Source organism: Ranitomeya variabilis, chromosome 7 (assembly GCF_051348905.1).
Source record: "Ranitomeya variabilis isolate aRanVar5 chromosome 7, aRanVar5.hap1, whole genome shotgun sequence".
Lineage (NCBI taxonomy): Eukaryota > Metazoa > Chordata > Amphibia > Anura > Dendrobatidae > Ranitomeya > Ranitomeya variabilis.
This window is the reverse complement of record NC_135238.1, coordinates 224,863,772-224,885,287: the sequence shown is the minus strand read 5'-3', so window position 1 is coordinate 224,885,287 and position 21,516 is coordinate 224,863,772. Positions and strand designations below refer to the sequence as shown.

General features: G+C 43.4%; 1 protein-coding gene across 1 annotated transcript in view; it reads left to right on the top strand.

Annotated features, from left to right (window-relative positions):
• Nucleotides 1-21,516, top strand: part of KYNU (kynureninase) — a 119,448-nt gene that overhangs the window by 40,516 nt on the left and 57,416 nt on the right. The window contains exons 6-8 of the mRNA XM_077273017.1: nucleotides 2,194-2,265; nucleotides 3,937-4,011; nucleotides 7,427-7,573. Of these exons, the coding sequence (XP_077129132.1) occupies nucleotides 2,194-2,265; nucleotides 3,937-4,011; nucleotides 7,427-7,573 (294 nt within the window). The remainder of the gene's footprint in view (nucleotides 1-2,193; nucleotides 2,266-3,936; nucleotides 4,012-7,426; nucleotides 7,574-21,516) is intronic.

The window sequence follows — 21,516 nt, the reverse complement described above, 5'->3', positions numbered from 1 at the left end:
AAGGGCGCAGTAGGCATAAGAAACGGGTTAGAGCGGTTCCTGCACCACATCATCCTCGTATGGATTTTTAAAGATATGTATTTGTAATAAAGCTAGAATATTTTTTGTTATTGGATGTGCGTATCCATCTATTTTTTGCACTCGATATTCTATATACATTATATATATATAGAATGCATTTGCCATTTTTAGATGGTTGTCATCCAGGAGATTGAGAGTTGGTGAACTGAGCATGGCGCTGAAAAAGTTCAGCCATACCCATGCCCTATTTGCAGAACCATGTCCCCTTCACACACCATCTTTTCCGTTCCCTTCCTTCTCCGTGTTTCCATCTCTGCCTCTTCATGGGGGAATAATCCATCCAGGTTTACTGAATTTTGGGTGGTCTTCAATGGTTCTAGAAGGTTTACAGATTCTCCAAGAAGCATTCAATCAGTCAGAAATAAATGTACACCAGGTCCATATATATATGTATACTGTATATCAAAAGATATATCACATTTTATTGGTTGCAATAATGGAAGAAGTATTTTAGATGATAACATACAATAAAGTGGGAAACCACAAAATGGTATCACAATCCCAAAATGATGTGCAACAACAGATTTATGTATGATATAATTCATAGTTTCAATCAATTCCACATGTGTCTAGCTTGTCCATCATCTGCTGGTATCATAATTATAAACCATGTCATCATATAAAAAACAATTATCATATGGGAAAAGATTATCAGCAGAAGGTGCACTCATGAAATCATAACAGAGGGAGCAATCTCAAATATATATTGTTACCTGGGATGTGTGGCCACAGCCCCGACGTACGTTTCGGCATGCTGTCTTCTTCCTAGAATTATGGGTGTTCCTTTCTTTTTCCAGGGGTGTCTTGGATGATAGGGGGAGTTCACAAATATGGTTTAGAAGTTGTAACAAGGTTTAACCCCTTAGTGACGGAGCCAAATTTTTGAAATCTGACCAGTGTCACTTTATGTGGTAATAACTCTGCAACGCTTCAACACATGCCAGTGATTTTGAGATTGTTTTTTCGTGACACATTATACTTTATGATAATGGTAAAGTCAGGTCAATATGTTTTGTGTTTATGTATAAAAAATATCAAAAATTTGAGAAAAATGCTAAAAAATTAGCAATTTTCTAAATTTTAATGATTATCCCTTTAATCCAGATGGTCATACCACAGCAAACCATTAATAAATAACATTTCCCTCATGTCTGCTTTACATCAGCGCCATCTGTAAAATGTTATTTTATTTTGTTAGCATTTTAGGAGGTTTAAAAATGTAGCAGTAATTTTTCATTTTTTCAAGGATATTTACAAAATTTATTTTATTAGGGACTTATCCATGTTTGAAGTGACTTTAGGGGTCCCATATATTGGGAAACCCCCAAACGTGATACCATTTTAAAAAACAGCACCCCTAGACATATTGAAAACTGCTGTCAGATAGTTTATTAACCCTTCAGGTGCTTTACAGGAATTAATGCAAAGTGGTATGATAGAAATGAAAATGTGTATTTTTACCACCTAAATGTCTCTAACTTATGAACAGGTTACAACAGCCGTCAGACTCTAAGGCCACTATTTGGTCATGAATTGCCATGGCTAACATCAGGGCCACAAGATCATGATCTGAGGGCCCCAATTGGGATAAAGAGGAAGCCCCCACACTCTGTTAACCATTTATAATTATGTAGTCACTATTGACAGCAGCATCTAAGGGGTTAAACAGATTTGGATGGTGCAAACACTGATCGTGGCTGATACACCAAGTTGTCAGCTATAGTGTACAGCCGCCAGCTGCGGGATCGTTACCTGTATGGGGAGGCTATTCCCTTATATCTCAGGTCAGTTAAAAGACGTATTGGCTGTCATTAAGGGGTTAAAAAAACATATTTAAACCTGCGCTTTTTTCCAATGTGACAGTGTCCAGTCTGGACAAGATTATGGAGATGGATCTTCATGTTTGTGTGTCCTGAAAATTACAACAAGGAATGTGAAATATCTTTATACAGTTTCCTAACATTCTACACAGAGTCGATGACATGTGAATTATTCAATGTGAATGATAACATGAACCATGTTTTTCAGATATCCTTTAATGACGACATTACTATGGATGCTGGATAAAATCTCGTGTATTCAGCATTTTTGTCTGGGGTTTGTGTTTTGCAGTTATCCATTTACAAACCAACAAAAACTCGCCATAAGATTCTTCTTGAAGCTAAAGCCTTTCCGTCGGACCATGTAAGGAGCCACCTACCAATCTACTAATTAGCCATTACTGGACATTTTTTGTATAATTTCCGTGGTGATTGTCTTCTTTTCATTGTAAATCCACCTCTCCATATTCTATAGGGCTCTATTTATTCCAGCTCAATAGAAAAGCACACATTGCACATCACAATTGGATTTGCTCATTGATTTCAGGCTATTTCTCGAAGCCATTGGTAGCTGAGATCTGCACAAGTCGTACATTGCTGACAATTACTCATGATGTTTTTAATGCCCAATGTAAAATCAATACAGCACGTGAGAGTTCAAAATGTCATTTATTTATACAGCAGCAAAACAATTGCCAGGCTCGCAGGTGAAAGCGCTCCTGGATCTGTCGATAGGAGTCTTTTCCTATATTTGGATTGCTGACTCTCGCTAGCTCAATTTTACAAGTGTTTTAAAGAAAATAGAAGAAATATTCTCATTCATCCTTTGAACACACACACAGTTGACTTTTGTTTCATGCTTTCTGCACTTTTAAACTTTGCTGTATAGACTTGGACAGAGTTAGCAGAGCAATCTCACTTTTCAAATCATTGTACTGCTGAATGCCTGTATAAAGCTGGAAAGCAACAATATACTCACAGCTAAATCTCTGCGGTCGCTCTCCGATCTGTAGAGTAAGAGTTTATTTTGGAACATGGGCTGGCTTGGATGTATACTATATTTTATCACATGGAGTTTTTCTCTCCTCTCCGCTCTCTCCAGGGTTGTCACACGTTTCCATATGTAAAAACAATGACGTCAGGTTAGAACTTTACATTCTACTTACATAAGGCTGGACAAATCCTTTAGAAAGTGTCATGACTCTGGATGGGCTGGTTCTGGCTCCTTCCTGGTCAGGTCTGGGTTAAATTAGTCCACCTCTCTTTGGTTCTGGGGCGGCTATTTAATGCTGGTAGTTCCTGGGTTCTGAGTCGGTTATACTTCCATCTACTTAGCCTGAGATAGCTGACCCAGGTTATTCGTCTGTGATCATTGTGCCTCTGTGTGTGTGTGTCTTGCTGTGTATGACCCGGGTTGCCCCCTGACTACTTCCTCTGTTTTCTGCTTGGTACTTCTCTGTCTGTCCTGGCTTTTTGACCCTTTGGCTTGTCTCTGACTAATCTGCTGATTTGCCCCTTTGTACCTCGCTTCCGCCTGGCTCCCGACCCTTGGCTTGTCCTTTGACTATGTCTCTGTCTTAGTACTCTGTGTCCTGTGTTTTTTGGTAGATCCTCCATTCTCGAGCGGTAGCTCCACCCCCATCGTCCCTGCAGTGATCACGTGACCGGCCTAGTTCAGGTCCTGTGTGCACTGCGTGCCTCGTTCCTCCCACTAGCACCCCCTTAGGCTGCCTCTCTGTGACACCAGGCAGCGTCATTACAGAAAGGAGGCCACGTCATAGCCTCCTTCCCATAGGAAACAGTCTCTGCTCACGTCTGATAGTTCGTTACTGTGTATCAAGAACACAAATCTTTCCCCTGTTCCAAAAATAAAGCAATTTTCATGTATGTTATTCAGCGTAGATTCATTGTAGCTAACTTCATCAGTAAGACTGTTAGCGTAACGGAAGCTTATCTGTAGCTGCTTTATGTCTTGCCTAATAGTTTTATTAGTTTGTTGCTCAGGCTCTATACGGAATATTGTGTCTTCTTGCAGTATGCTGTTGAATCCCAAATCCGGCTTCATGGGCTTGACGTGGAGACCAGTATGCTCCTAGTCCATCCCCGCAAGGTTTGTACCAAGAAAAATTTTTATTTCTGCATTTCTGTCCCGAAGCTTTAATTTATTCTTTATCTTTCATGTTTCTTTCTTTTCGTTTATAGTTTTTTTTCATTTATTTATTTCAAAGGTTTGTATAAAATCAAGGAAACAAGCTAACAATGTAGCGTTTGATAGCCGAGGTCCGGATGAGCATAGTACACAGATACGAGTCCCTTTGCGACTTACAAAAATGGATGCTATCATTATTATGCTGGGTTCCAAGTTAATTACACTCTGGGGAAAAATGAAAGCCTCGCGCTAAGGGAGAGCAGCACTTTACGTTTAATTATAACTCTTTTCCATGCCTTATAATTAGCAATCATATGAAAAAAGGATGTGGGCAAATGTCAAGGTGTTGTTTGAAGCACGGCCTCCTACTACATTAAAACAATCTTTCATTTAAGAGAAACCTTTACTCTATCATTGCTTCCGACTCGTACTCTAGTGCCCCTGAATGTCAAGACAGTTTTGTTTTTATAACCTTAATAGCACCAATATCTTTTTTTATATATATAATATAAGTAATTTCTTTTAAATCTTTATAGCGGAAGACTCTTTGATTTTTTTTTAAAAGGAGCTTCAAATTCCCTGCATAGACATAGAATTAAAAGCTAAAATTGAGTCTGCCTCCAGCCACCACTAGAGGGAGCTTAAGAGTTTAATGTATACTGGTGCAGTATTGAGTTCTATGAAGAAACAGTATACGATACGCTCTTCAACCCCCTCTTGTGGTGACTGCTGGAACACAAAATGTTATCATTATGATAATGCAGACTATTTAGAGTTCTGTATGAAGAAAATAGAACCTCAACCGATGTAATGATATATGAATAAAATAATCATCGCAAAATGTTAAATCTAAAAATGATCAGAGAAGAGCAAATATCCCAAAATTTGATTTGAGCAGATTGGCTCAAATATGGCTGGCAAATTTATATTACTCCCAATAAATAAGATCCATATTGAGCCTGCCCCAATTTGCACTCACCTTTCGTCATCTGTTCTGCAGCCTCCACCTCTGCCAGAGCACTGGACATCTTCTCTGGTGTTTTTTTCATCCATGACCATTTGCTTTATTCTGGTGCTAAGGTTATTCTGCGGCTTCATAATGACATCACCCAGCCAGGTTGGAGGGGATAACCCAGGTCATGACATATGTAGGTCCCAACCCCCAATATGACTCAGTGACACTACTCACAGGTTTGCTATAGTGTATTAAAGGAGCAATGGAAGAAAAGAGAACCACCTGCATGGAGCTACAACGGCGTTGAAGGTTGCAAAACAGCTCAGAATAAACAGAATAAAGATCTTTTTGGTTAGTTTTAATCAAGCAAAATGGCAGCAAACTTATCGCCAAACCAGAGGACAAATAGAACTCATCAATTCTTCCAATATGTCTGTTTTAGCCAATACATTCCCCATGAAATAACAATAATTGATCACATTTTTATAAATGTTTGCATTGTGCCATTCCTGTGATACCTCTCCTGTAAATGTGTAAACTGACAACTTAGGCATTTGCTTTAACTCTCCGACACTGTCTGACGGAGTGTCACTGTGAACGGTGAATAATAGCGCCCTGTTTTTCATTCGTTCATTCATTTCCAGGAGGAATAATAGCGGAGCCACACAAGAAGTTCTAAGTAAGAAAAAAAACACTCCGACATTATAATTTCACAGGATATACTATTATTTAGTGAAACAAACAAGTCAGGGGAGCCATAAGGACCTCTGTACCTTAGAAGGAAAAAGAAATGTAGCGCATGGTTCTAGAATGTGGCTTTTTCTTCCTCTCACTATCGTCATCATTAACATTTCAGAAGGTTACAATATAGCCACCAGAACATACGGCAGGATCCGTGCCATTTTATGTCGCTACATTTCTTTAAAGGCTACGTTCCGTAAACCTTTAACGATTGCATTAAACCGGTATAAATAACCATATACCGCCCGGCTAATTAGTCTCCCGGCACATAAACATTTTACTCCCTTTCTGCTTACGGAAGATTTACTATTTTTAAGCAATTGAAACGTTGCAGTGTATCTCAGGTAAAGAGCGCGCATCCCCTCCCGGCAGATGACGACTCCGATCCAGAAAATAAGTTACTATTTCTAAGAAAGTCAAAGCACCATGCTTCAGTGGCCAGCGAATTCTCAGGAGTGACGTCTCTCGGTCAGCACATGAATTCTCCATGACCACAGATCGGTCTTGAGCGCTCGTCCCACTTATTAAATTGGTCTGCAGAGAGGACGATTGGTCAAAGGAGCTGGAAGATGAAGCCTCCAGACTGTTCTGAAGTCATAGCCATTTCCATTCTGGAACAAAATTACATTAGAAGATGCGGTCCTGTCATTTAAAGGGGTAGAAAATATTCTATTATTGGAGTTAAGTCCTGCTCAGTATCGCTAGGGATCTTTCATTTCTGCAGAGTATTTTGCTATCACTTTTTTAAAGATTGGTATTTTGTGTTGAAATCTGTAGCAGTCTGCTATCGCAAATTAATGCTGGTGAGGTGGGGGCGCTGTTGCATTGGTGTATATGTATTTAGAGCCGTGGGGAAAAGTGGTACTGCAAGGGACCAATTATTACAATTACAACGCGAGGCTACAAAGAACCAATTATTGTAATCGCCGTTTAGAGACTTTTTCCCTAATATTCTATTTCCTATCAGTGGTACCGGAGCTCACACTTCCCCAAAGCAAATGTGAAAGGAGAACTACCAGAGGGTCTATGTTAACACCCTTTCATTAGTTTTGAAAATCTTACAAAATGTAACAATTTATCCCAAAGCGGCAGAATCACTGCCCTCCTTATCAGTAGAGCTGCTGGACTTTGCTCCTATGACAAAACTTCTGTGTCAATATCTTCTAGCAACTCTAATCTTTTCATAACAAAAATGCTAAATACAACCACATTATATGTAAATAATTAATCTCTGCATATCTAATATCTAATCTATTATCTATCATCTATATGTTATCTATTTATTATCTATCTATTATCTATCTATCTATTTATCTATCTATCATCTATCTATCTATCTATCTATCTATCTATCATCTATTATCTATCTATAATGTATTATCTATCTATCATCTATCTATCTATCTATCTATCTATCTATCTATCTATCTATCTATCTATCTATCTATCTATCTTATATCTTTCTATTTATCTATTATCTATCTATCTATTATCTATCTATCCATCTATTATCTATCTATTATCTATCTATTATTTATCTTTATGTATCTATTATATATATCTATCTATTATCTATCTATCTATCTATTATCTATCTATCTTTCTATCTATTTATCTATCTCATATAGATCTGTCGTTGTATTTTCACTATTTCTAATATTTTTCTTTCTTTCCCTTCAGGGTGAAGAGACTCTGAGGACTGAGGATATTCTGTCAGTGATAGAGAGAGAAGGCGACAGTATAGCGGTGATATTATTCAGCGGAGTACAATATTACACTGGACAATTATTTGACCTCCCCAGAATCACAGCGGCGGGGCACAGGATGGTGAGTGCAGCACACCCGTGTGTCAGGGATCGGGGGTGCCTTCTGCGCTATTATTGTGCAATCCTAGCTGCTTCCGCAGACTTTCCTGCAGTCAGCAGGTGGATCCCCGCGGTGCTGACTGCAGCCTTTGTCGGCTCCTCATCCTGCACGAGGCGGATTCTCTACAATTCTGCCTCTTATTTCTTATGATCGGCCTTCAGTGATTTGACCTTTCTGCTCTGGAGCCAAAGATAATTACAGACTAGTGACCTAGATTGGGAAATAAAAAAAATGTCTTTGTCGGTGCCGTGATTGCGCTGATTTATGGGCAGATGTAGCAGAGCTGAGTTTGTCACTGAAGTGTTGCTTTTGTGGATTGAGCTAACTTGTGCAGCTGAGGTTGTGACTATGGTTTATAGGGCTGTTAAAGGGATTGTCCTACAAACAACATTTATTACTAATATCTTATAGGATCATTGGGGGTCTAAGTGCTGGGACCCCACAGGAGCCCTAAGCCCGCTGTGTGACTTGTGAGCATGTGTGAACACCACTTTAGAAAGTGAGTGGTGCAGAGTTCACACATGCTCACTACCACTCCATGTACATGGGACTTAGGGTGAGGGCCAGCTCCAGATTTATGGGGTCATTAGGCAACAGCATCCCATTAGACCCATATTCCCTTTCCAGTTTTCTCCTAATAGCAATGTTTTTTTATTTTTTACTCCATAGAGTTTTACCTGTAATATCACAAAGTTGTCATGATTCTCAATGGCGAGAGAACATAGCCCAGCATATATGAGAACTAGCTCTTGGAAGATGGAAACTATACTGACCATGAACTAAACCTGCCGCACAACTAGAAGTAGCCGGGTAGCATGCCTACGTTTTTTAACCCTAGATGCCCAGCGCCAGCCGGAGAACTACCTAATCCTAGCAGAGGAAAAGACAGTCCTGGCTCACCTCTAGAGAAATTTTCCCAAAAGGCAGACAGAGGCCCCCACATATATTGGCGGTGATTATAGATGAAATGACAAACGTAGTATGAAAATAGGTTTAGCAAAATCGAGGTCCGCTTTCTAGATAGCAGGAAGACAGAAAGGACACTTTCATGGTCAGCAGAAAACCCTATCAAAACACCATCCAGAAATTCCTTTAAGACTCTAGCATTAACTCATAACACCAGAGTGGCAATTTCCGATCACTAGAGCTTTCCAGACACAGTAACGAAACAGCAGCTGTGAACAGGAACAAAATGCAAAAACACACAAGGACAAAAGTCCAACTTAGCTGGGAGTTGTCTAGTAGCAGGAACAAGCACAGAAGGCTTCTGATTACATTGTTGACCGGCAAGAAACTGACAGAGGAGCAAGGTTATATAGCGACTCCCACATCCTGATAGGAGCAGGTGAACAGAGGGGATGATGCACACAAGTTCAATTCCACAAGTGACCACCGGGGGAGCCCAGAATCCAATTTCACAACAGTACCCCCCCCTCAAGGAGGGGGCACCGAACCCTCACCAGAACCACCAGGGCGATCAGGATGAGCCCTATGAAAGGCACGGACAAGATTGGAGGCATGAACATCAGAGGCAGTGACCCAAGAATTATCCTCCTGACCGTATCCCTTCCATTTGACCAGATACTGGAGTCTCCGTCTGGAAACACGAGAATCTAAGATCTTTTCCACAACGTACTCCAACTCACCCTCAACCAACACCGGAGCAGGAGGCTCAACGGAAGGCACAACCGGTACCTCATACCTGCGCAACAATGACCGATGAAAAACATTATGAATCGAAAAGGATGCAGGGAGGTCCAAACAGAAGGACACAGGGTTAAGAATCTCCAATATCTTGTACGGGCCGATGAACCGAGGCTTAAACTTAGGAGAAGAAACCCTCATAGGGACAAAACGAGAAGACAACCACACCAAGTCCCCAACACAAAGCCGAGGACCAACACGACGACGGCGGTTGGCAAAAAGCTGAGTCTTCTCCTGGGACAACTTCAAATTGTCCACCACCTGCCCCCAAATCTGATGCAACCTCTCCACCACAGCATCCACTCCAGGACAATCCGAAGATTCCACTTGACCGGAGGAAAATCGAGGATGAAACCCCAAATTACAGAAAAACGGGGACACCAAGGTGGCAGAGCTGGCCCGATTATTGAGGGCGAACTCCGCCAAAGGCAAAAAAGCAACCCAATCATCCTGATCCGCAGACACAAAACACCTCAAATATGTCTCCAAGGTCTGATTAGTCCGCTCGGTCTGGCCATTAGTCTGAGGATGGAAAGCAGACGAAAAAGACAAATCTATGCCCATCCTAGCACAGAATGCCCGCCAAAATCTAGACACGAATTGGGTCCCTCTGTCAGAAACGATATTCTCAGGAATACCATGCAAACGAACAACATTTTGAAAAAACAGAGGAACCAACTCGGAAGAAGAAGGCAACTTAGGCAAGGGAACCAGATGGACCATCTTAGAGAAACGGTCACACACCACCCAGATGACAGACATCTTCTGAGAAACAGGCAGATCCGAAATAAAATCCATCGAGATGTGCGTCCAAGGCCTCTTCGGGATAGGCAAGGGCAACAACAATCCACTAGCCCGAGAACAACAAGGCTTGGCCCGAGCACAAACGTCACAAGACTGCACAAAGCCTCGCACATCTCGTGACAGGGAAGGCCACCAGAAGGACCTTGCCACCAAATCCCTGGTACCAAAGATTCCAGGATGACCTGCCAACGCAGAAGAATGAACCTCAGAGATGACTCTACTGGTCCAATCATCAGGAACAAACAGTCTACCAGGTGGGCAACGATCAGGTCTATCCGCCTGAAACTCCTGCAAGGCCCGCCGCAGGTCTGGAGAAACGGCAGACAATATCACTCCATCTTTAAGGATACCTGTGGGCTCAGAATTACCAGGGGAGTCAGGCCCAAAACTCCTAGAAAGGGCATCCGCCTTAACATTCTTAGAACCCGGTAGGTACGACACCACAAAATTAAACCGAGAGAAAAACAACGACCAGCGCGCCTGTCTAGGATTCAGGCGCCTGGCAGACTCAAGGTAAATTAAATTTTTGTGGTCAGTCAATACCACCACCTGATGTCTGGCCCCCTCAAGCCAGTGACGCCACTCCTCAAAAGCCCACTTCATGGCCAAAAGCTCCCGATTCCCAATATCATAATTCCGCTCGGCGGGCGAAAATTTACGGGAAAAAAAAGCACAAGGTCTCATCACGGAGCAGTCGGAACTTCTCTGCGACAACACCGCCCCAGCTCCGATTTCAGAAGCGTCGACCTCAACCTGAAAAGGAAGAGCAACATCAGGCTGACGCAACACTGGGGCGGAAGAAAAGCGGCGCTTGAGCTCCCGAAAGGCCTCCACAGCATCAGGGGACCAATCAGCAACATCAGCACCCTTCTTAGTCAAATCAGTCAATGGTTTTACAACATCAGAAAAACCAGCAATAAATCGACGATAAAAGTTAGCAAAGCCCAAAAATTTCTGAAGACTCTTAAGAGAAGAGGGTTGCGTCCAATCACCAATAGCCTGAACCTTGACAGGATCCCTCGATGGAAGAGGGGGAAAAAATGTATCCCAAGAAAGAAATCTTTTGAACCCCAAAAACACACTTAGAACCCTTCACACACAAGGAATTAGACCGCAAAACCTGAAAAACCCTCCTGACCTGCTGGACATGAGAGTCCCAGTCATCCGAAAAAATCAGAATATCATCCAGATACACAATCATAAATTTATCCAAATATTCGCGGAAAATGTCATGCATAAAGGACTGGAAGACTGAAGGGGCATTTGAAAGACCAAAAGGCATCACCAAATACTCAAAATGGCCCTCGGGCGTATTAAATGCGGTTTTCCACTCATCCCCCTGCTTGATTCGCACCAAATTATACGCCCCACGGAGATCAATCTTAGAGAACCACTTGGCCCCCTTTATACGAGCAAACAAATCAGTAAGCAGTGGTAACGGATATTGATATTTAACCGTGATTTTATTCAAAAGTCGATAATCAATACACGGCCTCAAAGAGCCGTCTTTCTTAGACACAAAGAAAAAACCGGCTCCTAAGGGAGATGACGAAGGACGAATATGTCCCTTTTCCAAGGACTCCTTTATATATTCTCGCATAGCAGCGTGTTCAGGCACAGACAGATTAAATAAACGACCCTTAGGGTATTTACTACCCGGAATCAAGTCTATGGCACAATCGCACTCCCGGTGCGGAGGTAGTGAACCAACCTTGGGTTCTTCAAAAACGTCACGAAAGTCAGACAAGAATTCAGGAATCTCAGAGGGAATAGATGATGAAATGGAAACCAAAGGTACGTCCCCATGAGTTCCCTTACATCCCCAGCTTAACACAGACATAGCTCTCCAGTCGAGGACTGGGTTATGAGATTGCAGCCATGGCAATCCCAGCACCAAAACATCATGTAGATTATACAGCACCAGAAAGCGAATAACCTCCTGGTGATCCGGATTAACACGCATAGTCACTTGTGTCCAGTATTGTGGTTTATTACTAGCCAATGGGGTGGAGTCAATCCCTTTCAGAGGTATCGGAGCCTCCAGTGGCTCCAAATCATACCCACAGCGTTTGGCAAAGGACCAATCCATAAGACTCAAAGCAGCGCCAGAGTCGACATAGGCGTCCGCGGTAATAGATGACAAAGAACAAATCAGGGTCACAGATAGAATAAACTTAGACTGTAAAGTGCTAATTGAAACAGACTTGTCAGGCTTCTTAGTACGCTTAAAGCATGCTGATATAACATGAGTTGAATCACCACAATAGAAGCACAACCCATTTTTTCGTCTAAAATTCTGCCGCTCGCTTCTGGACAGAATTCTATCACATTGCATATTTTCTGGCGTTTTCTCAGTAGACACCGCCAAATGGTGCACAGGTTTGCGCTCCCGCAGACGCCTATCGATCTGAATAGCCATCGTCATGGACTCATTCAGACTCGCAGGCACAGGGAACCCCACCATAACATCCTTAATGGCATCAGAGAGACCTTCTCTGAAAATCGCCGCCAGGGCGCACTCATTCCACTGAGTAAGCACAGACCATTTGCGGAATTTTTGGCAGTATATTTCAGCTTCATCTTGCCCCTGAGACAAGGACATCAAGGCCTTTTCCGCCTGAAGCTCTAAATGAGGTTCCTCATAAAGCAACCCCAAGGCCAGAAAAAACGCATCCACATTGAGCAACGCAGGATCCCCTGGTGCCAATGCAAAAGCCCAGTCTTGAGGGTCGCCCCGGAGCAAGGAAATTACAATCCTGACCTGCTGTGCAGGGTCTCCGGCAGAGCGAGACTTCAGGGACAAAAACAATTTGCAATTATTTTTAAAATTTTGAAAGTGAGATCTATTCCCCGAGAAGAATTCAGGCAAAGGAATTCTAGGCTCAGACACAGGTGCATGAACAACAAAATCTTGCAAATTTTGTACCTTTGTGGCGAGATTATTCAAACCTGTAGCTACACTCTGAAGATCCATTTGAAACAGGTGAACACAGAGCCATTCAAGGATTAGAAGGAGAGAAAGAGAGGAAGGCTGCAGTATAGGCAGACTAGCAAGTGATTCAATTAAGAGCACACACAGAACTAGAGGAAAAAAAAAAAAAAAATGTAGCAGACTTCTTTTTTCTCTCCTTTCTCAGCCAGAAATTTAACCCTTTTTTTTAGGCCGGTCAAACTGTCATGATTCTCAATGGCGAGAGAACATAGCCCAGCATATATGAGAACTAGCTCTTGGAAGATGGAAACTATACTGACCATGAACTAAACCTGCCGCACAACTAGAAGTAGCCGGGTAGCATGCCTACGTTTTTTAACCCTAGATGCCCAGCGCCAGCCGGAGAACTACCTAATCCTAGCAGAGGAAAAGACAGTCCTGGCTCACCTCTAGAGAAATTTTCCCAAAAGGCAGACAGAGGCCCCCACATATATTGGCGGTGATTATAGATGAAATGACAAACGTAGTATGAAAATAGGTTTAGCAAAATCGAGGTCCGCTTTCTAGATAGCAGGAAGACAGAAAGGACACTTTCATGGTCAGCAGAAAACCCTATCAAAACACCATCCAGAAATTCCTTTAAGACTCTAGCATTAACTCATAACACCAGAGTGGCAATTTCCGATCACTAGAGCTTTCCAGACACAGTAACGAAACAGCAGCTGTGAACAGGAACAAAATGCAAAAACACACAAGGACAAAAGTCCAACTTAGCTGGGAGTTGTCTAGTAGCAGGAACAAGCACAGAAGGCTTCTGATTACATTGTTGACCGGCAAGAAACTGACAGAGGAGCAAGGTTATATAGCGACTCCCACATCCTGATAGGAGCAGGTGAACAGAGGGGATGATGCACACAAGTTCAATTCCACAAGTGACCACCGGGGGAGCCCAGAATCCAATTTCACAACACAAAGTATTGTAAAATTATTGATCTCCTTGGAATCTACGGGCAGGACTTTGTAAACAACTTTGTTTCAAGCAAGTGATGCTCGTTCAAACTCACCTGTGGCAAGTAACAGGTGATGTTAATATGTAAATGACACTTTAAATCAGATAAAACAGGGAGAAGTTGACTCAATCTTTACATTGTGTGTCTGTGTGTGCCACACTAAGCATGGAGAACAGAAAGAGGAGACGAGAACTGTCTGAGGACTTGAGAACCAAAATTGTTGAACAGTATCAACCATCTCAAGTTTACAAGTCCATCTCCAGAGATTTTGATATTCCTTTGTCCACCGTGCTCACTATCATCAAGAAGTTTACAACTCATGACACTCTAGCTAATCTCATTGGACGTGGATGGCAGAGAATAATTGTACTTTACTATTGTAAAGAAGGATAGTCAAGATGGAGGATAAGCAGCCACAAAGAAATTCAAGCTGTCCTACAGGCTCAGGGTTCATCAGTGTCAGAGCAAACTATCTGTTCACATTGGAATGAGATGAAACGCTATGGCAGGAGATCCAGGAGGACCCCGTTGCTGACATACAGACACAAAAAAGCTAGACTGCAGTTTGCCAAAATGTACGTGAGCAATCAAAAATACTTCTGCTAAAGCGTCTTGTGGACAGATAAGACCAATATAGAGCTTTTTGGTGAAGCACATCATTCTACTGTTTGCTGAATGTGGCCTACAAAGAAACAAGTACAGTACCTACAGTCAAACATGGTGGAAGTTCAAAGAGGTTTCGGGGATGTTTTGCTGCCTGTGGCAGTGGGTAACTTGACTGTGGGCAAGGCATCATGAAATCTGAAGACCACCAAAGGATTTTGGGTGGCAATGTAGTGTCCAGTGTTGGAAAGCTGGGTTTGTGTCCTAGGTCATGGGTCTTCCAGGAGGACAATAACCCCAAACATACTTCAAGAAGCCCTCAGAGGTGGATGAAAACAAAGTGCTGGAGAGTTCTGAAGTGGCAGCAATGAGTCCGGATCTAAATCCCATTTGTCACCTGTGGAGAGATCTTAAAATTGCTGTTGGGAGAAGACGCCTTCAGACAGGGCCGGACTGGGACTAAAATTCAGCCCTGGCATTTGAAGTTACACAGGCCCACTTGTCACATGGTGACTGTATAATATCTTTGTACACTTGTAGGCAGGGCCGGTTTTAGGCAAAGTGGGGCCCTAGGCAAAGTTTAAAATGGGTCCCCAAATGCTAACATATTGCACATCACACAGAAGCCTTTCTGTTGTATTTACGTGCGCTGAGTTCAGGCCGCTAAACGAGTTTGATCGACAATACTGAAGTTGTTCAACGCTTGTTTCCCGGCCTCTTTCCACCAGCTGAGGAATAATGATGAGACAGAACGATCACTAATAGATCACCATACAGTATCATGTTTTCAGCAGCACATCTACAGTTTACACTGGCAATGTGCTGCTGACAACAAGGCTTTTTGTTCCAGCAAAAACAATCCGAATATGCAGCATTTTACTTGTTTAGTAAAATACACCCCATAGTCCTCCATATATTATAATGTGCTCCATAGTCCTCCATATAGTATAATACACTCCCTATAGTCCTCCATATATTAAAATACACTGCTCAGTCCTCCACATAGTATAATACACTCCTCATAGTCCTCCATATAGCATAATACAATCCTCATAGTCCTCCATATAGCATAATACAATCCTCATAGTGCTCCATATAGTATAATGCACCGCCACAGTCATCCATGTAGTACAATTCACTTCCCATAGTATAATGCACCCCATAGTTCTTCATATAGTATAACGTATTCCCCATAGTCCTCGATACAGTATAATGCAGCCCACATATAGTATAATGCAGCCACCCCAGAGTATAATGCAGCCACCCCAGAGTATAATGCAGCCACCCCAGAGTATAATGCAGCCACCCCAGAGTATAATGCAGCCACCCCAGAGTATAATGCAGCCACCCCACAGAGTATAATGCAGCCACCCCAGAGTATGTAACCCCCATAGAATATAATACAGCCCACCTCCCCATAATATATAATGTAGCCCCCCATAGAATATAATGCAGCCCCCCATAGTATATAACGCAGCCTCCCCCATAGAATATAATATACCCCCACAATAGTATATAACACAGCCACATAGTACATAACATGGCCTCCCCCATAGAATATAATATACTCCCCATAGTATATAGCAAAGCCCGCATATTATATAGCACAAACCGCATAGTATACAGCACAGCCTGCATACTATAACACAGCTCGCGTAGTAGATAACACAGCCCACACAGCAGTATTCAGCACAGACCACACAGTAGTATACAGCACAGACCACACAGTAGTATACAGCACAGCCCACGTAGAAGTATACAGCACAGTCCACACAGTAGTATACAGCACAGCCCACAGAGTAATATATACAGCACAGCCCACAAAGTAATATATACAGCACAGCCCACAAAGTAATATATGCAGCACAGCCCACAGAGAACTATACACAGCACAGCCCACAGAGAACTATATACAGCACAGCCCACAGAGAACTATATAAAGCACAGCCCAGAGTACTATATACAGCACAGCCCAGAGAGTACTATATACAGCACAGCCCAGAGAGTACTATATACAGCACAGCCCACAGAGTACTATATACAGCACAGCCCACAGAGTACTATATACAGCACAGCCCACAGAGTACTATATACAGCACAGCCCACAGAGAACTATATACAGCACACAGTAGTATACAGCACAGAGCACAGCCCACAGAGAACTATATACAGCCCACAGTAGTATACAGCACAGAGCACAGCCCACAGAGAACTATATACAGCCCACAGTAGCATACAGCACAGAGCACAGCCCACAGATAACTATATACAGCCCACAGTAGTATACAGCAGAGAGCACAGCCCACAGAGAACTATATACAGCACAGAGCACAGCCCACAGAGAACTATATACAGCCCACAGTAGCATACAGCACAGAGCACAGCCCACAGATAACTATATACAGCCCACAGTAGTATACAGCACAAAGCACAGCCCACAGAGAACTATATACAGCACAGAGCACAGCCCACAGAGAACTATATACAGCCCACAGTAGCATACAGCACAGAGCACAGCCCACAGATAACTATATACAGCCCACAGTAGTATACAGCACAGAGCACAGCCCACAGAGAGCTATATACAGCCCACAGTAGTATACAGCACAGAGCACAGCCCACAGAGAACTATATACAGCCCACAGCAGTATACAGCACAGAGCACAGCCCACAGAGAGCTATATACAGCCCACAGCAGTATACAGCACAGAGCACAGCCCACAGAGAACTATATACAGCCCACAGTAGTATACAGCACAGAGCACAGCCCACAGAGAACTATATACAGCCCACAGCAGTATACAGCACAGAGCACAGCCCACAGAGAACTATATACAGCCCACAGCAGTATACAGCACAGAGCACAGCCCACAGAGAACTATATATAGCACAGAGCACACAGTAGTATACAGCACAGAGCACAGCCCACAGAGAGCTATATACAGCCCACAGCAGTATACAGCACAGAGCACAGCCCACAGAGAACTATATACAGCCCACAGCAGTATACAGCACAGAGCACAGCCCACAGAGAACTATATATAGCACAGAGCACACAGTAGTATACAGCACAGAGCACAGCCCACAGAGAGCTATATACAGCCCACAGCAGTATACAGCACAGAGCACAGCCCACAGATAACTATATACAGCCCACAGTAGTATACAGCACAGAGCACAGCCCACAGAGAGCTATATACAGCCCACAGTAGTATACAGCACAGAGCACAGCCCACAGAGAACTATATACAGCCCACAGTAGTATACAGCACAGAGCACAGCCCACAGAGAACTATATACAGCCCACAGTAGTATACAGCACAGAGCACAGCCCACAGAGAACTATATACAGCCCACAGCAGTATACAGCACAGAGCACAGCCCACAGAGAACTATATACAGCCCACAGCAGTATTCAGCACAGCGCACAGCCCACAGAGAACTATATATAGCACAGAGCACACAGTAGTATACACACAGAGCACAGCCCACAGAGAGCTATATACAGCCCACAGCAGTATACAGCACAGAGCACAGCCCACAGAGAACTATATACAGCCCACAGCAGTATACAGCACAGAGCACAGCCCACAGAGAACTATATATAGCACAGAGCACACAGTAGTATACAGCACAGAGCACAGCCCACAGAGAGCTATATACAGCCCACAGCAGTATACAGCACAGAGCACAGCCCACAGAGAACTATATACAGCCCACAGTAGTATACAGCACAGAGCACAGCCCACAGAGAGCTATATACAGCCCACAGTAGTATACAGCACAGAGCACAGCCCACAGAGAACTATATACAGCCCACAGCAGTATACAGCACAGAGCACAGCCCACAGAGAACTATATACAGCCCACAGCAGTATACAGCACAGCGCACAGCCCACAGAGAACTATATATAGCATAGAGCACACAGTAGTATACAGCACAGAGCACAGCCCACAGAGAGCTATATACAGCCCACAGCAGTATACAGCACAGAGCACAGCCCACAGAGAACTATATACAGCCCACAGTAGTATACAGCACAGAGCACAGCCCACAGAGAACTATATACAGCCCACAGCAGTATACAGCACAGAGCACAGCCCACAGAGAACTATATACAGCCCACAGCAGTATACAGCACAGAGCACAGCCCACAGAGAACTATATATAGCACAGAGCACACAGTAGTATACAGCACAGAGCACAGCCCACAGAGAGCTATATACAGCCCACAGCAGTATACAGCACAGAGCACAGCCCACAGATAACTATATACAGCCCACAGTAGTATACAGCACAGAGCACAGCCCACAGAGAACTATATACAGCCCACAGCAGTATACAGCACAGAGCACAGCCCACAGAGAACTATATACAGCCCACAGCAGTATACAGCACAGAGCACAGCCCACAGAGAACTATATATAGCACAGAGCACACAGTAGTATACAGCACAGAGCACAGCCCACAGAGAGCTATATACAGCCCACAGCAGTATACAGCACAGAGCACAGCCCACAGAGAACTATATACAGCCCACAGTAGTATACAGCACAGAGCACAGCCCACAGAGAACTATATACAGCCCACAGCAGTATACAGCACAGAGCACAGCCCACAGAGAACTATATACAGCCCACAGCAGTATACAGCACAGAGCACAGCCCACAGAGAACTATATACAGCCCACATCTCTTCTCTTCCTCCCCTCACCTCCTCCGAGAATGGCCCCACAGTCCAGAAAAAAAAAAACTCTCCTCACCTCTCCTCGTGCCCAGCGTTGCTTCCTGGTTCCTGCTCCTGTCTCAGCAGCTGCAGTCTGCCCGGGACACAGCAGGTGCGCGATGATATGACATCATCGCGCACCCGCAGTGTCAGAGGCAGAGCGGGGAATGATGGGAGAGGAGCGTCTGTAGACGCTCTCTCCTCCATCATTGCATTCAACTGTACCGGCGTCTATACGCCGGTATAGTTGAATGCGACGGCGGGGGCGGCGGATTGAGCAGCCCACCACTGGCACCGGCCCTTCTGGCATTTGCCAGAAGTGCCCTATGGCCAGTCCGGCCCTGCCTTCAGATATCAGAGACCTGGAACAGTTTACAAAAGAAGAAGAGTCCAAAATTCCAGCTGAGTGGTGTAAGAAGCTTGTTGATGGTTATAGGAAGCGATTGATTGCAGTTATTTATTCCAAAGTGTGTGCAGTCAAATATTAGGGAGGGTGCCAACAATTTTGTCCGGACCATTTTGGGGGTTTTGGGTGAAATTATGTCCAATTTGCCCTTTTTTCTGTTTTTTTTGTGATGTTCCAAAGCACACAAAGGACATAAACATGTGTATATCAAAACATGTGGAATTGTAATAATTTACTGGGAGAAATGCTTCATTTTCTGGAACAATTTCAAGGGTGACTGCATGTATATAGCATAACTGTTATTAATATGTACTTCACGATGGAAAGTTTATGGACGGTATGGCAGCACAATGTCTGTATCCTCCATAGTGACATTATAATGAAGACATTGATTCCTGCACTAACAACCCCCCAACAAAACTTGTGTTTGCAGGAAGTGTCCATCAGGAAATTGCTTACATTGCAGTTCCCTAATATTCTCGTTCAAGCACCTTTATATAAGGAGAATCCTCTCCTTTCCCGCGCTATATTAAATATACGCACAGTTTATGTCTCCATACGACCACATTTTGTCTTAATGCATTAGAAAAATGCATTTTGTTCCCTTTGCTGGGAATAAATTGAGTTTATTGTTCCGGCGGATGAAGCTGCAGCGGGGCCATATCAATGGATTAAAGTCACGGTACATTTTCTTACAAACACTCAACATGATCTGAGTGATTAACGGATTATCAGAGTGGATTTTACAAGGTTAATTACAAATAGGCTTTAAGAATCCTCCTCCTGTAGACAAGATAAGACCGGCGGTTCTGTGCTCAGCCACAAAGGATCGTTTTCTAGATGAAATGCCGGCTCTTTCCTTTCTGCACCATAAACCACTAGAAAGTATTAAACGAAGAATAAGCATTTGTGCTGTAAAACGCTGGAGACGCACGTGCGGCAGCAGAGTCGCTCTGCCTCGTGTTCGGGGGATTTTCTGCAGTGGTTGGGGGCATTTTTTTTCTGTTAAAATAATGGTGGGACCTGTCCATGTAGTGCATGGCGTGATAAATATTAAATGGCATTCTCATTGGCTTGGGTTTAATTCATCATTTCAAGATCTCTGCTTGCTTCCTCTAAATGGAAGCAGCGGAGTTCATCGTGCAGGGATTGTGGGCGCTCTGACACATTGGAACAGTCAGTCAAGCAACTTTGTAATATATCTCATCAGAGAAACCTGCTTAGCTCTCTGCCAGGACTCATCATTCATTTTCAAAATTGTCACTTTTCGGGTAAAATCTGTATTCAGTGAAGACAGAATGTTACTTTCCTGAGATAGCAGATGACACTTGGTGCTTATAAGATTCTATGGAGAGGTGAGGTGGTGAGGAACTAAAAGCAGAGCTCCTCCTCCTCCTCCATATCCTTCCTCCGCCCTCCCTTATCCTTTCTCTCTCCCTACCCTCCCTCATCCAGCCTCCATTATCAGTCCTCCATATCCTCCCTCATTCTCCCTATCCTTCCTCCCTATTCTCCCTTATTCTTCCTCCCCTATCCTTCTTCCTTCATCCTCTCTATCCTCCCTCATCCTTCCTCCTTACCCTCCCTCATCCTTCCTCCTTATCCTCCCTCATCCTTCCTCCCTATCCTCCATCCTCACTCATTCTTTCTCCCTCATCATTGCTCCCTATTCACCCTCATCCTTTCTGCCTATCTTCTCTCATCCATCCTCCCTCATAC